This window comes from Cyprinus carpio, chromosome A2 (genome assembly GCF_018340385.1).
Source record: "Cyprinus carpio isolate SPL01 chromosome A2, ASM1834038v1, whole genome shotgun sequence".
NCBI classification, from domain to species: Eukaryota; Metazoa; Chordata; class Actinopteri; order Cypriniformes; family Cyprinidae; genus Cyprinus; species Cyprinus carpio.
Window position 1 is genome coordinate 11,991,096 of NC_056573.1, and position 18,055 is coordinate 12,009,150.

The 18,055-nt window shown below is 36.4% G+C and overlaps 1 protein-coding gene across 11 annotated transcripts in view; it reads right to left on the minus strand.

Moving 5' to 3' along the window:
* The window catches only part of kcnn1a (potassium intermediate/small conductance calcium-activated channel, subfamily N, member 1a), a 30,997-nt gene that overhangs the window by 12,201 nt on the left and 741 nt on the right, over nt 1-18,055 (minus strand). For 3 of the 11 annotated variants that reach the window (XR_006162060.1, XR_006162059.1, XM_042773320.1), the window contains exons 1-4: nt 13,737-15,194; nt 6,023-6,472; nt 3,540-3,635; nt 1,847-2,265 (exon numbers count right to left, since the gene is read on the minus strand). Coding sequence is in view for 7 of the 11 variants with exons in the window: in XM_042773320.1 (XP_042629254.1) it covers nt 1,847-2,265; nt 3,540-3,635; nt 6,023-6,472; nt 13,737-14,714 (1,943 nt within the window). In the remaining 4 variants the exon portion in view is untranslated. Of the gene's footprint in view, nt 1-1,846; nt 2,266-3,539; nt 3,636-6,022; nt 6,473-13,736; nt 15,197-18,055 lie in introns of those variants that run through there. The other 8 variants (XR_006162058.1, XR_006162057.1, XM_042773303.1 and 5 more) reach the window with 5 other exon arrangements.

Sequence of the window (18,055 nt, forward strand, 5' to 3'; positions counted from 1 at the left end):
TTATTGCCTGTTCAGTCTCTTATAAACCCACAAAAGTGAAATATTGCCAGAGACTGCTGCTTTTGTAAACAACCTTTCAGAAGTGAACCATCTTTCTGCCACAGAGATGAGAGTTACCGACACCTCTTCTTGTCATATCTTTTGTTTGCCTTACACTCTTAAAAGCAAAGGTTCTTTACTGGCGATGATAGAACGTTTAAAATTCATGGAAACTGTACAGTGCACAAAAGGTTGTTTATAGTGGAAAAAGATCTTCAGATTACTCAAATATATTTCACACTATTAAAAAAAAGGTTATTTTTAGAACTGTTCACAGAAATGGTTCTTCTATGGCATCAATACAAAAGCCCCCTTTTGGGACCTTTATTTTTAAGAGTGTAGTTGGAAAAAGACAACTGTTGTATATAAGGGCTAGGTGTCAATACATATTTCCCAATTTGGTAAAATTTAGATTTTTTTTTTTTTTTTTTTTTTTCCTGTTTAAAAAAGTCATTTGTTTGTGAATCGGACTGCACTGTATGCGCTGTAGGTTATTGCAGTCCAACTCATGATACACACCTTTTGAACATTTTACATTCTCTGCAAAAAAAAAAAAAAAAAGGGTAAAATATGACTTTCTTTGTCGTAGCTTAGAGTAAATGATCTATCAAGAATTTTAAAGAATTTGTTCAAATGAAGATCACAATTAATCTGAAAATAACTTTTTACTCAGCTCTATTATATATTCATACTAAATTTCTAGTGCCCCCGTTCACACTGACAGCATTTTATAGGCTACTGTTCGCCGCTAATTTTCGCTGTGTCATATTATTGGTGGGCTGCATAACTGGCCATAGCTTTTGAAAATCTCATCACAAATGAAATATATAGCCAGTGAAAATGTCAGTCCTCTTTCTGCTAAAAATTATCATTCAGCAGAGAGAAATGTTTGTATAGTAATTGCAGCAGTTCATAAATGCATCATGCAATGAACAAGACAAACAATTATCAGTTTATCTAATTGCTCACGGTAACATTAACATCTTGCCTACAGTATCTCACAGGAGATGAATCAAGTGAAACTCCGCTGTACTTCTATTAGTTGTTGCCGCATTGCAACACCTCATTCGTGTCTGCATAGAATAAACAATTCTCAATGTGGTCGTATCACTGGACATAGGCGGCTCTCACTGAAATCAAATAACTTTTGGTTGGTTTGTCATTGCGAGTTGCTGACAGTGTGAATAGGGCTTGAAGTTTCTGCATAGAATTGAATGAATGAATTATGTTTGATTCAGGTTAAATTGATCCTGATACAAAGCATGTGTTGGAGAGGTAAAGGTAAGGAGAAGCAGGTAACGCAGGCAGGAATGGCAAAGACAGAATACAGATAAAACAGTTAATGATCACTGTCTTTTGAATCTAACCCATCCATCACAGTGCTGCTTTAGCCCAACAAGGCTCTGTATGTCCATCTCCTAATGTGCCTTAATATGTCGAAATCTACACTGCCTCATGGGATGAGATCATGATGATGCAGTTTTTGAAGTGGGTATCCTTGGGGTTCCTCAAGATTACCAAAACAAACCATTCCGCAAACAAACAATTAGACAGTCATGAATTATTTAACAATTGCTAAGACATCTTACAAAACATGGACTGGGATTTGTGGTGCAATCGCAGAGCTGATGGGAAAAAAGCTCTTCATACAGGGAGCGTGAGGCTGTTGGAGATGCTCCTGGAGGGAATGAGTGAGTGGGAGATGCAGAGAGGAGAGCGAAAGACAGAAAAAGAGAGCGAAAGGGAACGAGTGGAGGGGAGGGGTATAGCTGTGTAGCTCGGGATCACAATCGTTGTGGTGCCATACCTCTCACAGACCCGAACGGTCCAGGCCGCGATGATCCAGGAGGAGATGCTGAAGACCAGCAGCACGGTGCCCGGGCAGATGGTCATAAGGGTCTTCATGACGAATCGTGTGTTAAAGTTGATCTTGTTGAGGGCACCTATGCTGCGTGAGGATGCGTCGGTGAAGAGCTTGCTGTGAAGGAGCATGACCCGGCCAATCAGGTAGAGGCGGAGGAACATGGGGATGGAAAGGATGATGTCTACGTCGGCATCTGCCACGGAGGGCACGTAGGTGAAAGCCAGCCGGGCCGTCCATGTGAACACATACTGGCCCGGGATTGGGTGAATGGCACATACCAGCAGCTCCAGGACAATGAAGAAGATGCGCTCATATGTCATGGCTATCCTCCAGTCATCCGCCCCATTGTCCACCATGAACAGCTGTGGGGAGCAGGTGAAGAACAGGGTGTATTTAACAGAGCAGTTAAGAGAAACTCAGAGTTCCTCTGGAAAACATGTATTAGTGGCATGTAATGTCAGGTGATGCCTTAAAGGTAAAGTGTGTAATTTTTTTGATGGTAAAAACCTTCTTGTATTCTAACTTAGTACATACAGAAAACTATAAAACCAGCCTGATTCCCTCAAAAAGTGTAAACACTCACTGTAAAAAAGAAACTGTTAAAAAAAAAAAAAAAAAACAGAACAAAAACAAATAAAGGCAACATGATGGCTTAAGATTTTTCAGTTGTGTCTGACACTGTCTGTAGTACTGATCGCTAAATGCAAAAAATCTTGTTTAGCCAGTAAACTCATAAAGACCAGGGTTATTATAGCTAAAAAAAAACTTAAATATGCCATTACTTGAAATTAAATAAACCTTACCTGAAATAAAATGAAATATAAAAAACTTAAACATGATTTCTAGCTGAAACATGATTTCAGCTAGTTGCCAAGACAGCAATTCTTAATTTCATTTAATTTAATTTGATGTACTAAAATAACAACAATTGAAATGAAACTAGTTCAATATATAAATGAATATTGAATAAAAAATTTATAAAAATGACAAAATCACACAACAAAATTACTAAAACTTTAATTAAAATTAAAACAAAAACTAAAGATATAGCCTAAAAATAAAAACAACTTATTCATATTAATAAAAGCTATAAAAGCATATCAGTGATAATAAAATAACATTGGTCAAGGCAACAATGCATTTCAGCTTCAACTAAAATTAAATTAGCAAAATTTTAATCTACCATGTTTCTATTCTTATATATAGTATATTTATAAATATTTATTATAAAAAAAATCAGTTTTCATTTTATATCAGTAATAGTTTTCTGTATATTACCTTTATATATGTACAAGCACATAGATCTCAGCACTTCACACATAAACCTCAATAATGACAAAATCAACAACAACAGCATAAAAACCATCAGCAAACAGCAAAACAATAATTATATAAAAGTAACAGCCAAATGTTATCATGCTGCAATGCATGCTGGGAACGAGCAAACACTTAACAAATCAGCAATGCAGATCAATATGAAACTGCTGGAGTGGGAGTGTTTAGAAAAACCTCCTTGAAAATGTTTTTGAATTCTGTCCGTCACACATAAATTACACATTTCACCTTAAAATTGGCATTAATAGATCATTCAAATACAAAACAATCAACTTTTTGTTCCTGATACTCAAGAACTAACCTGTATTTCCCGAGCGTGGTACATTATTATAAGACCAAGCAAAATAACAGTGGAAAGGCTGATAAGGCATTTCAGTGCAAATGAATATGAAGATTCCTGCAACAAGAGAAACGAAACACACCATTAGTATGAACAAACACTAAAGTTATAAAATCATGCTTACTAAATGAAACATTTTTGTATGAATAGATGCTGTCTAAACCATCTGCGTCACAATACACTGCAGTGCTTCACCCTGGAGGAGTTCATCCCCACTGTGTCAGGAACAAAAAATGTACTTTCCATAATATTCCCCATGGCAACAAATGAACCTCATGCAATTGGGCACCAAAACATCTGATTATGTTTGATATTAGGTTTACTCTCTGTATAAACTCCCTATGACATACATGCACAATCACGCTATGTGGGTGTATTTGATGTTGTGAATACTTGAACGTTTTTTCGGCACTGTCCTGTCATCTCAGTTTAAATGTGTTGGTGGGAGTGTGGGACTCGTTGGTTGAAATGTTAGTGTTGTACAACAGATTATTTGTTGGATTACAGATGAGCATGTTTCATACAGACTGGAGGAAGAAGTAATAAATGGTAAGGTAAATGTAGTTCAGAGCATAAAATGCCCATTTAAGCCATCAGTCTATAAGCCTGTATTTTATGATGTTACACTTAAAATGTTGCCTTACTTTATTTATTTTTTACCTTACTGTTTTGTCATTGAAGGTACATTTAATCTGTGTGCAAAGATACCCAAATCAAAATTTCATGTTCTGCCAGTATATGAAACTCAGCAAAGTGTGCATAATTTATATAACCACAGAAAAGCAATTAAAAGATTTAATTTTAACAGTGAAATTAGACTCCCTTCTCCCTTACCCCTTCTAATTTAACCCCAGGTCCCAGTGGTCCCGCTACGGAAAAAAAATTAGGTCTGAAATTGTTATAAATTTCCCGAGTGGCAGATTACATAGTAAACTAATTAATGTACCTGTTGGTCACCGCAAGTTTTTTTTTTTAAAGGTCAGACTCCTAACAAACACATCTGGTGTTCCTTTCTTTCCTGCTGACATTCATATGCCATTGTTCCTTGCTTTTCTTTTTTCTATTTTTCATGCAAGATCAAGCCATGTGATAATTCGGTTAATTCAGCTGAATGTGACAGTAGCAGTGTAGCAGTTCTCTCCCACAGGGCTAGAAATAGCACAACCATTACAAAATCCACTTCTCAAGGGAACTGAGTGGTCACAGAACCAAACACCTCATTTCGTGGACCCTGCATTAAGAATTGCTTTGGGAGTTGTCTGTAACATAGGCCTACCTCAAAATTTAAAGTATTTAAACTCTGTAAGACCTCCAGTACTGCTTGTGAGAAAGACTTCAAAACAGTAAGGAGATGAGAAGAGCTACATGCCAAAGTAGATCAAGGTGATTAAGAGGACAAATATTAATGTGACGTCTGTATGTGCTATGATGTAGCCTGTATATGCCAAAGGATATGAAACACAGTTCATGAAGAACAGTGAGGTCCAAAAGACTGAGACCTCTAGTGAAAAAGCTACTATTTTATGAATTTTAATATTAATATTTCATTATTACAAATTATATTATCAGTATAATCATTTGAGTGGAAAGTTCAATTAAATATGATCATGAATTTACTTTTTTTTTTTACTTTTTAACATTTACAAATGTATTTTTTTAAGCCTGAAATAGTGCAGAAAATTGCTTATTAATTTTGGCACATTTCATCAGAAGAGCTACTGTAGCATCTTCACCCCATTGCAATGACTAAATCTTAATTGTACAGAAAACAATTAATTGATAAATAAAGCACAAATTTTATCTACTTTTGTAATGAGCAAACTGTGAGGTCCATTAACCAGTCCTTCTCTGACATTATGAAGAAAGAAAATACAAATAGAATAGACTAGAATAAAATAATAGTAAAAAGAATAGTATTTCTTTTATTTTATAACATTTCATTATAGATATTTGTATTTATTTATTTTATTTAAATGATATTTTGGTAACACTTTATTTTACACTGTCCTTGTTGCTTATAGTAATAACACTAAATTATATATAATTACACGGAACTAACCCTAATATTTAATATATATTTAATTTTATATTTAATTAATATTAGCTTACTCAATAATACTTACACTGTTACAAGGACACTTTAAAATAAAAGTTACACCTTATTTTAAGTACTGAGTAATATTAATTAACAACATGTAGGGTTAAGAAAAGGGGTTGGTTTAGGGTTATTGCATGTAATTATGCATAATTTACTGTTATTACTATAGTAAGTACATGTAATCTGTGTAACAAGGACACTGTAAATTAAAGTGTTACCAAATAAAGTATAACTAACATTTATAATCAAAGAACTTTCTTTTTCCAACTTTTGGATCTCACTGCTTATCATGAGCATATTTTGTGTATTTGTATGAAAAAAAAAATGCAAAAAAGGAAGCACCTACCTTAGTGTAAACCCCCCAAGACAGTTCAGTCTCTGTTACCATGACAACGATCCCAAACATACCGAATATCAGGGCATAGTCACTAAGCCGCTTGCGCTTCTCAAAAAGTGCCCTCCTGTGGCCCAACTTGTAGCCAATATCTTTATTTTTTTTCTGTGGTTCGTTGCCACTCTCTCGGACCAGGCTCTCATTGGACGCCTTGCTGGGGTCCTCGCCACCGCCCTTAGAGACAACCACTTCCAGGCCAGAGCTGTGAAGTGTCTGGAGCGGCTGGGTCTCAGAGTCATGCTCTGCTAGGTTGCGTCGTGACGCCGCCAGGCTGCCCAGTGGCCTTACCACTCCTCCATTGTACTTGCAGCTGTTCATGGCTATCTGAGGGAGTGAGTGACTGCTCTCGGAGAGGGAGGGCTTGGATCCAGCATGGCTCAGCTTTGTTCGCTCAGCATGTGCCTGTCAGCAAAAATCAAATACAGACAAACAGGTATCAGCAGCATATACACTGAAACCCAGCATTAATCTACTCTGTTGGCACTGCTCCATGACCAGAGTGTCCCATGGCACATTTCATCAGAAGACCTACTGCAGCATCTTCACACCACAGTGTATTACAATGACTAAATCTTAATGGTACAGTAAACTAATTGATTAATAAAGTGTAAATTTAAATATATATATATATATATATATATATATATATATATGAATCATGTACCTTTGTCCTACTCTGACATTATGAAAAAAAAGACTAGAATAGAATAATTGTAAAAAGGATAGTGTTTCTTTTTAGTTCATTACTCTGAAAGCGCAGAAATTACCCACACTAAACAGATGTGCAGGAATCGTGATGGTTCGCGGCTAAATATCCCTATATGGGGAGGTGTAATGACGTTTGGTTGTTTCACTGTTTGCCTGCAGTGAGGAGTGGGCTTTTTGAAAGTCGTGTTACTGGTGTTCTCTTACACTCCTGAATCAGGATGTCTCTCACAGGTTAGCAAATAGTGGTAAATGGAAACCCAGAGTGGAGCTAAAATGTTTGGAACACTCACAATTAGGCCTGATAAGATCATGAATTTGTGTTGATGATTAATTGTCATTCAAATAGTTTCGATTAACTATTTAATTGTGTTTTGTTGATGTCACTTACAGTGTAAGACTGATACATTATATTTATATTTTAGGCTACTTGGAATCATATAATTAAAAAGGCTCATATGAATTTCTTAAATGCTGTGAAAATTAATATTTTAAACGTTTTTTATTCTGTTTTTGTTTAACTTTAATCTTCTCAGTCCTCTTTATATTTAAACTGTAGCCAAGCAAAACTTCATATAATATAATATAATATAATATAATATAATATAATATAATATAATATAATTTTATAATATAATATAATATAATATAATATAATATAATATAATATGTTTTACAGCAATGTTTTTTTTATATATATATATATTCTTCATTCTGTCTCCAAAGAAATAAAATAAGCAACTCATCTCCTCACCCAATGAAGACATGTTATTAAAAACTGTACGAACCACGAATGTTTGGCATTATGTAAATGATTTCATTCCTTGACCGGCTTAAAGGTCCTTGAAATAGAAACTAGAATATTATCACAGTCTAAAATAATTGCAATTATGTTAAATACCTGCAAACAGATAAGTAACCAATAATTGCAGCAGGCCTATTAACACTACTTCTTATTTATATAGAAGCAATATTAGGGCTGCACCGATATTAAAATTCTGGCCAATACTTATATTTATTTTGATATTATGACAGATAACTGATATATGACTGATATTAAAAGTGATCACTAAAAAATAAAAGCAATAGTTTTTTATTCTACAAGTGATTTTAGGCATCATAACCTCATAATTTACAGTAAAAATGACTTTGACAAAAATACTGACTATGACAAATGAGTGTTAGCTGTCAGTCACACCTCATATTTGCATGGAGTAATCACAATCCAATCTACTTACAAAAAAAGCTATTCATTAGTGTTACTTCTCTATCTGTTTAAATGGTTTTTGAGGAAATGCTGCAAATTCAAAACTCAGTCCACACTGAAAACATTATACATGTAATTTTGCTTAAATAAATAGAATGTGTAAGTATGCCCTTTAAACACATACTCTGATTACAGCCAGTACTTATTTTTGTGATGTGTGATTGTAGTAGCATTTTTGAATCAGATTTATTGTGGCTAGACTAAGTGGCTTTCGGGTCTAACAGCTTGGTCTTACATACAACTGCCATTTCATATCACTTCTTTCCTGGGTGTTCTGAACTTAATACAACACCATATTCCAAACAGCCCATCAGCTAATGCAAGTCTGAGTGTGTCAAATTTTTAATGTCACTACTATTAATAGTAGGCTCTGAACACAGAAGAGGCCACTTTGAAATTGATGGTATTAAAATCCCTGCAACCGCTGCAGCGATAGTGACAGGAGAATATGCCAACAGAATCATCTACCTTTGTATGAAAGCTACAATGCAAAAACACATTACTAGTAGGCATATCATCAAAAAAGAATCAATTCTGTACCAGAGGATGAGGAGAGGGTACTTGCAGTGCATTATTCACAACGTTCTCCGTGCTTACATGTGTTATGTAACCTTTCAATGTTTCCTTCTAAAACAACTAGGACTGACCTGGCAAGGTCACATTCAAAAAGTAGTTTTTATTGTTTCAAAGAAATCCAGTGTATAGACTATTGTGGAATACAAATCTTGATACAATTTGTAACATTTTGATTTCAGGTTTAATCAATTCTGTATTTAGATATATTTTTCAAGACATCCCCATTTCTTAATATTTGCATATTTAAAGGGTTAGTTCACCCAAAAATGAAAATTAGGCTGTGTTTCACTCACCCCCGAGGCATCCTATGTGTATATGACTTTCTTTTTTCAGATGAATCCAGTCAGTTATATAAAAAATTGCCCTGGCTATTCCAAGCTCTATCATTGCAGTTAGCAGGTGTTTCTTCAGTCCAAAAGAAGTGAAATAAAAAGCACCCATCCATTAAAAGAAAGTGTCTAACACGCCTCCGGGGGGGGGGGGGGTGAAAGTGTCTAACACGCCTCAGGCCTCCTATAGCGACTCTATGCATTTTTATAAGAAAAATATCCATATTCAAATCATAATAATCACTTTAATCTATCTTGCGGTCACTGTTGCAAACAGAAGCAGTTCTGGATGACGTATGAGGTCAGCTTTGCGCATGCGTCGCTCAGAAGTGACTCACGCGGAAAAGCAATGGAGACATCAAAACAAAACATCGGTCACTAATTAGAAGTACAAAATGAGGATTTGTAAAGAAGAATCTCGGAGGATTTCGATATAAGCCCAGAGGAGACTCGGTTTCCCTTGCTAAAGTAAGGAAACTCTGCTTCCTTTGCTCCTGTTAACAAACAGTGGTTTTCACGAGACTCACCAGCGCATGTGCAAAGCCGAACTCATACGTCATGCTCCCGGAACTGCTTCTGTGTAAAACTGTTGGCGCAAGCTGCATTAAAGCGATTATTAAGTTTTGAATATAGAAATTTTTCTTACAAAAACACATGTATTCACTACAGGAGGCCTTTGTTCACCCCCCAGAGCCATGTGAGACACTTTTTTAATGGATGGGTGCTTTTTATTTCACTTCTTTTGGACTGAAGAAACACCCACTGATACACCCACTGCAATGATACAGCTTGGAATAGCCAGGACCATTTTTAATATAACTCCGACTGGATTCGTCTGAAAGAAGAAAGTCATATACACCTAAGATGCCTCTGGGTTGAGTAATACACCGCCTAATTTTCATTTTTGGGTGAACCAACGGTGTAAGAGGGTGTTTACACAACACCATTTTCAACTAAAAATGGAAATCTTTTTTTGACTATTTATTTACAAAACAATGGCGTTTTGGAGGCATGAAAATGCGAGCCTTTGAAAATGTGTTTCAAAGAACAAGTTCTTTAAATGACACCATTATCATCTCTGCGTAAACTACAAAAGCACAAATTTGTGAAAAAAGTGATATCATGCCAATTATGTGTTCAGTCTATAGGCCTATGTGTGTATGTGCAGGTGTGTAGTGTTTCTTTACAAAGTGATATCGCCAACTACTGGCCTGGACTGTATAATACAACATTTTTATTCGTTTTCACTGATCCCTATGAACGGGGATCGTTTAGACAACATTCTGTATTTGAAACTTTCCAAAATTGCAGTACACTGTTACACTGTCGCATAAACGAATCTTTAATCTAAAAAAAATAAAAACTTTCTGATTGCCACTGAGGTGAAATGTTTTTTCATACCTTGTGAAACACATTTCCTGTTTTCACATTGGCATTTTGATCATTAGGTATCACTAGTGAATGAAAAGTAATAATTCCATTTTCACCAGGCTCATTCATATATTTTTATGTAATCATCTGTGGGGTCAGCTGAGATAAAACCACACATTTCCTGACACGATTCTCTGATGCTGGACATTATTATATCACACAAAGAAAACGCAGAGAATGTGCCCACTGGCCAAAGACATTGAACGCCTCTGTGATTATTTTCTGTATGATGGGCTGTTGTGGCTGAATGTCCTTCATGAAACCTTTAGAGCAAACTGATCCCATTTAAATGGACCTTTTAGTCTGAGAGGAAATGAGGTGGCTTGGAAGATAAGAAAGAAAGACTTTAATAGAAGAAGGGACCTTTAAAGGGTTAAATATAGACCTTTCCTCTTCTTCCTTCTTATAAATGTCTTCCTGAAGCAGACTTTCTGGCTTTTTAAACAACAGCATTAAACCCTGAGGTACCATTGTGTTAATACGGAGATAGGACTGATATGACATTAAATTGCTGATTGTTTTCTTTCAAGTCTTTAATTTTTCATCATATAATTTATAAATTAATTATATCAGAGAGGTTTATCAGACGTTTCGCATGACATTACTTCAAAAACAGAGCAAGGGATCACTTAGCAAGCAAAGGGAGGCCAGCCAAAAGGAAACTCTAAACACTGACAAGAAGGAAGAATGGAAAAGTATTTACACAAGTAAAGCACAGAAGTATATGTCAAGCCTTTCAGAGCACAATGTCTGTGCTTGTGGAACTGTGGATCACACTGGCCACAATAGCAAACTACTATTAAGTTTCAGTTTGTGTCACAGGATATTGTAACTGATCGGTCCCTCTCAGCCAAAATAGTTTTTGTTTAAGCCATTAGGGCAGAACAGAGTGGATGGACAAAATGTTACAAATGCACGGGTAAGGATATCAGCCTACACAAGTAAATAGCTTTTTATAAAAAGCACAACAGTGCAGCATAGTCAAAATGTCATGTAAGTTGAGTTATTTATTAGGAAAACAATGTCTTTATATGCACTTAACTTAAGCACACAAAAGTGTTTTAATTCAGTTAAAAAAAAAAAAAAAAAAAAAAAAATGATGGCCCTTCCCTTGTTTTCTTATGTTTGGGAAAACTGCCAGCGTGTCTGCAGAGTACAGCTGGACACATCTTGAGTGGAGCAATCATGATCTAAGGATCAAAGCTTCATTTAATGATACAATTAAATGAAATGGAGCATAAATAAATGGATGTGTGGGACAGATATTGAAGGTTATTTGTTGCAGTACTTCAGATGAAAAGTAATGGCTAGTTTATGTATTTCAAAAGTCCTTTTGTTTTTGTTACCAGAACAATGTGTCTCCTATTAACAAAGGTTATACACATTAGAGCACAGTATTCAGAAGTAATAAAGGTCTCTGTCTCCACCCTGCCCACTATATTCTGCTCAACTGATAAGACTCTCCATCTAAATGAATTTCCTTTGACCGTGTACTCATTAGTGTCCTTCCTCTCAACTATCTAGCATCAGATATCAAGAGTTTTGTTTTTCTTTGAAAAGGTCAGTTTATTTTTCTTCTTTTGTTAGCTTTTTTCCTGCCATACAAGTGTTGCGCTTGGGTTAAATCCAACCTTGAAACTCTGGAAACATAATACTAAAACATTTTAGTGAAAGGTGCTGTGTGTAACTTGTTCAGGAAGCTCATTTGAAAATTATTTTTAGGTTAGAAAATGTACTTTTCTGTATTATTTTTACATTTTACAAATGCATTTTGTGACACTAGTGGTGCACAAATCATACACTTTAAGGTTGTTAACCTGCATTAACCACTATGTAGAAAGGAGATAATCTTAACAAGGAAAGGCTATTTGCATTAGAGATACCTGTGATGCGGTGTATTTTACTGAAGAGACATTATGTTTCTTGATAAAGAACAATGATAAAGCCAAGCACTACTGCAGGAAATGGATTTGTGCTGATTTTGATCTAATCCACATTTTAATCACTACATTTTTTGTCCATGTATTCTGTGTATATGTATTAGCCCTTACTCTGTGAGACTTGGCTACTACCATCCAAGAAGATCAGCCACTGTGATCGACCTATAACAAAAGGTATTTCAGGACTTGAGAGAGAGTATGAAGGAGAATGGAGACATGAATGGAGCCTCTGTGAGTGGCATCAGATAACAGGGTCAGAAAAATAAATGGAGCCCTGGGAGCTGTTTGAGTCTTTTGAATGAACTGCAGATGAAGGCACTGGTGCAAAAAATAATGAGGACATTGTTTGGACACACTGTAAAAGTGGCACAGATTCATACAAAAGTTATCTGCAGTACACTGTAAAATATTTTTTTTTAAAAATTGGAAGTTGAAGATTACTGGAGTACATTTTATAAGAAAATTCTTTCTACTTCAAAATTTCATGTTAATTCAATGCGCTAATGTTTATTTAATTAACTTTGCAATTTAATAATAATTTATGAGTGAAAACTGTTTCTACACCACATTTTTTCACTGTAGTTATGTAAGAAGAGATTTGAGTTTGTTTTTATTTTTTCCATATAAAAGCAAAAATGAAGTAAGTGAGGATGATAGCATAACTGGATCTCATTTGTGGTTATGTTCTGGCCTGTGACAGATGGGTGATCAGAGGAAAGAAAGAGTGAAAACTGATATTAAATCCATCAAAAGTCCATAAAAAACATTTGAGCCCTTTTTCTACAGTTTCAGTACTGGAATACTTACTGCATCTCTTTGCCTTTGTATGGCTGTAATTATTAGTCAAAATTCATTTTGAAAAATTTAGACTTATACTAAATTATACTAAATTGTTGAATTTTCTTATACTATATACTAAATTGTTGAATTTTCAAGTGGTAATATGACGTCCAGACTTTCTATATTTACATTTTTTCACTTGAACTGTCATGTTTAACTATATTATAATACACATTTGGGTACTGCAATTAGACCCTTCATAAGAGAAATATCAAGTTTTGATGCACTACAGATTAAATGCCTGTGTGTGTGTGTGTGTGTGTGTGTGTGTGTGTGTGTGTGTGAGAGAGAGAGAGAGAGAGAGAGAGAGATGTGAAAGGCACAGTAGGTTTTTATGTCCGCGTGAGTGTATGCATGAGATGCAGTGTGCTTGATGTCATCGTGTTGATGGGCTGCTTTCGAATACATGTTTTAGCAAATCAAATTAGCCGCCTCGAAAGCTTAACATGACGATTATTCATTTAAGGGCAGCAAAAGAACAACAACATACAACAGGCGTGGTCGCATATAACGCTGCGTATATTCTCAATGAATGGTATATTGAAAGCTGCGCTTGTGCCCATACATAAATAACCTACCTTGTGTTTGCTTGCGCGATTTCTCCTGTCCTCCTTGTCGTGGGGCTCTGGCCACAGTTGACTGCTGGAGCCGTACGGGGGGCTGCTGTTGTCACTACTAGATACCGACGAGGTTCTCTCTAGCGCGCGCTCGCATTGATACGGCTGACAGATTGCGATTTTCCCCTCCTGGTACCCGCTGCTGTCTCGGTCACTCTGCTGCCGCTGGAGGCTGTGTTCCTGCGCGCGACCCTGCTGATGCTGATGCTGCAACAGCGGCGCCTGCTTGTTTCTGCACACTTGTCCCGATCCGCTGATGCAGTAGTTGATGGGCAAGCTGCTGCCCAACAGTAACTGAGCCTGAGGCTCAATTATTTGCCTCTCCTTTTCTGCTTCCTCGCGTGCATTTATCTGTCCTTGACAAGAGTTTGGCAAGAGTAGCTCAAAGGAGGGGTCCCTTTGTTGATTATAACAAGGTTGCTGCAGCAACTGGTTTTGGTCTCGACGCCCCCCCTCCCCGACGCGACGCTGTAAGATGTCTTGTTTGTAATTAGTACTCTTTTGGCGCGTATCCCGCGTATTAGAAATGTGCGAAGGCAGAGGCGACGGCAGCAGATCAAATGGGGAGGGCTGCGGGGAAACGGAAGATTTGTGCTGAGGAGAATGGCTGCTCTGCGAGAGCCCCTCAAAATGACACTGATAGCCAGATGAGGCCCCTGGAAACGGATGCGGCTGGTTGTCGTAAGGCGCACGGTCACTGTGCGCGAGGCTGCAGTGGCCGGTCAAAGGCACGCACTCGCCGTTCCTAGTGCCGCGGTCCGGACAAGGCTGTACATGTCGGCTGTGATGTGAGGAGGTGGATCGCTCCTTTATCGATGGCGGAGGGGGCGGCAGACTAAAGAGCGCGGCGACTGGACGAGATCCTTCCTTTTGACTGTCACGAGCATCCGTGTCGTTGCTGTGCTGCTGGTGGACAGCTCCCGCGTGCCGATGCCGCATCCCCTCAATATCCGCGTCTTGTTGTGATTGCTCCTTTGCCTTGTAAAGCAACGACACCCATTCATTGCGATGTGCCCCAAAAGAACCGAACTGCCTGTCTCATTGGTGGGCTCGACCGAGACCTGCCTCTTGACGTCATCTCCGAGATGAACACCGCCCTCGTGTGAAAACCGCTTTATGTTTACAGTTGATAAGATTAAACCTGAGATGTGAATTGGGTATTAGCAAGGTCATGCACGCGGCGAAAGCTGGATGCCTTGACGGGATTGACTTTTTCATGCCTTTGCCATTATTAAAAAGAACGAGCATTAAACACCTCAGGGTACAGGTGCACCTCTTTTATAAATTGCTTATGCTTATTGCTTTTTGTTATTATTATGACATAATGTATGTCCAAACCTGTTGTATGTCCAGACAAAATGTATGTCCAGACAGCTGCTGCTCACTACTCTGCACCACTCACATACTCTGGTCTAGAATGCCATGAACACAGAAAAGAAGATTGATACAGCAAAACATTCCAGTGCTGTTATTTCAAATCAATAAACTTTGTGACCGGAACTGACTGTTGCATAATGTGGAATAAATCACACTTGAAAAACACAAGGATGGTGACTAATGAAGAATGGATCTTCCATTTAAACACAAGGTGCTCCGTCCTTGACTGACACACACTAATCAGGTGGTTCATTCTATAATAAATGTATGCCATCCTCACGTAGTTAATTTGAAAAGATAATGCATATTCCATTACCAAAAATACAATAAAGAATTGGACACTGGGAAAATTATGAAGAGGTTTTTATCTGATTCTCTGCTGTCATATCTCCCAGAAACATTCTCAGTCAGAATCATTTATGCGCATGCGGTTGTTAAATATCTCAACAAGTGCAGACAAACAGTTCTCAGAAAGAAAGGAAAAAAAAATTGTTGTAATTTTGTATCTTTGAATAAATTCTCCACCCACGCACATATTCCAGCTTGTGCAATATAGAGGTCTCAGTATAATTTTCATCTTTAATCACAGAATGCCAATTCATCATTCAATATCTGTGATAAAACTCACATTTTACATGTTAGAGATGAAAGACGTCAAGCTTTTGTGAAAGCACAGATATAAATAACTTTCCTCATTAATATCAATGATAGTTTACTGAGGACATCCCATTATGCTGGATGATAATGAGAATGGAGATGAGTGTTGGAAAGAATGAAGATAAAGATGCTTTCTTTGGTCCTGAAATAGACCAAACCATGAGAGCTGTTGATCAGGTATTGCTTCCATTGTGAGGACTAAATAGACAAGGATAGTGAAACCAAATCACCTACAGTCCTGGGACTAACGGTCACCACATGAAAAACAGCTTAATATAAAACAATATAAGACATAACTTTAATCTACATTCAATATAGTGGGCAGGGTGGAGACAGAGACCTTTAGTACTTCTGAATACTGTGCTCTAATGTGTATAACCTTTGTTAATAGGAGACACATTGTTCTGGTAACAAAAACAAAAGGACTTTTGAAATACATAAACTAGCCATTACTTTTCATCTGAAGTACTGCAACAAATAACCTTCAATATCTGTCCCACACATCCATTTATTTATGCTCCATTTCATTTAATTGTATCATTAAATGAAGCTTTGATCCTTAGATCATGATTGCTCCACTCAAGATGTGTCCAGCTGTACTCTGCAGACACGCTGGCAGTTTTCCCAACATAAGAAAACAAGGGAAGCCATCATTTTTTAATTTTTTTTTTTTTTAACTGAATTAAAACACTTTTGTGTGCTTAAGTTAAGTGCATATAAAGACATTGTTTTCCTAATAAATAACTCAACTTACATGACAACTTACATTACATGTCACCACATGAAAAACAGCTTAATATAAAACAATATAAGACATAACTTTAATCTACATTCTATAAATACAGAAAGATCTGTGTGGCATGTATGTTTATGGAAAATAATTTGCTTAGTGAAAAGAAAACAGATGTAATAGAAAGCCCCCCAAAATACAAAAAATATATATTATTTGCACCTATGTAGTAAGTAGGCTCATAAAAATCTAACCAGATTTATTAATAGAATACTGCAACTAAATAAAAATATAAATATTAATGATATCGCCAAACTATAAAATAAGTTTTTGCAACTGAAATTTGAAATTTTTAACTGTGTTGATACATAATATACCCTACCATTTTTAAGCTCAAGATTTTTAATTTTAATTAAAAACATTTTTTTTAAATCCCATTATTTCATATTGGTTGAGTTTTAGTCCCAGCATGTCAGATTGCCAAGAGATATGCACAGTAAATGTCAAGGCATTTTGCAATCCTGTCCATAATTTTTGCTAGATTCACACTCCATTATTGTATTATGAGCACAACGTACAGTATTATACATGCTGTTATCAAAATTATCAGTAAAATACAGCTGTGTCGTTTTGTATTGTATTTTAATATGAACAGAGAAGAAATGATCAGCAAGGGTTAGTTTACTGTAGTGCATCCCAAAATAAAGTACGACAGCCAGCATGAAAATGTAAATCTCTCTCACACACACATATGTAATGCTTCAAATGCCTCTAATTTGAATAAGAATCAGGCAGACATTGCTGTCAGTGTTTGCAATGGACGGAATGCACAATTCAATATCCGGCATACAGTCCATCACATCTGACTGACTGAGAGACCTCTGAAACACGCATCACAGAGCAATGCAATCTATGAAATGTAATGAGGATGATACAACAAATCAGCTCTTTCACATACAAGGATATTTTGAGGGGAAATGAAGGACCTGAACTGAGCTAACATGAGTCGTGATCCACAGAGATTATTATAAATGCCCAGTGGGAGAGGACGAGGACCAGACCTAATACACCAGATATGCTTGCATTTTAAGACAGAAATGATGTTCAGTTTGCTCAAGCACATATTGAAATTGTATATTTTATGCCAGTAACAAAAGCAAAGAATCTAAAGAGTTGAAAGATTTGTTTGTTAAAAACAGAAAGCCTTGATGTAGTGTTTGCATTGTAGATTGTATAATTTAGGACCCTTTCAGCCTGGATTTATCACTCACACTGGTTAAGAAATGCATTTTTCATTTTATTTATTTACAAATTTATTTTGCTTTTTGCATCTTTATTAATGTTGCAGTTGTCAAAAACAATAAAGAATATTTTCATACTGATCAGCTTTTTATGTGAAATAGATTTAGTTATTAATGCCACTATAGTTTCAAAACAAAAGAAGACCATAACTTAACACAACACAAATAAATAAATAAATCAGAGTATTAGAAAAAAGCCCTCACTAAATGTTATT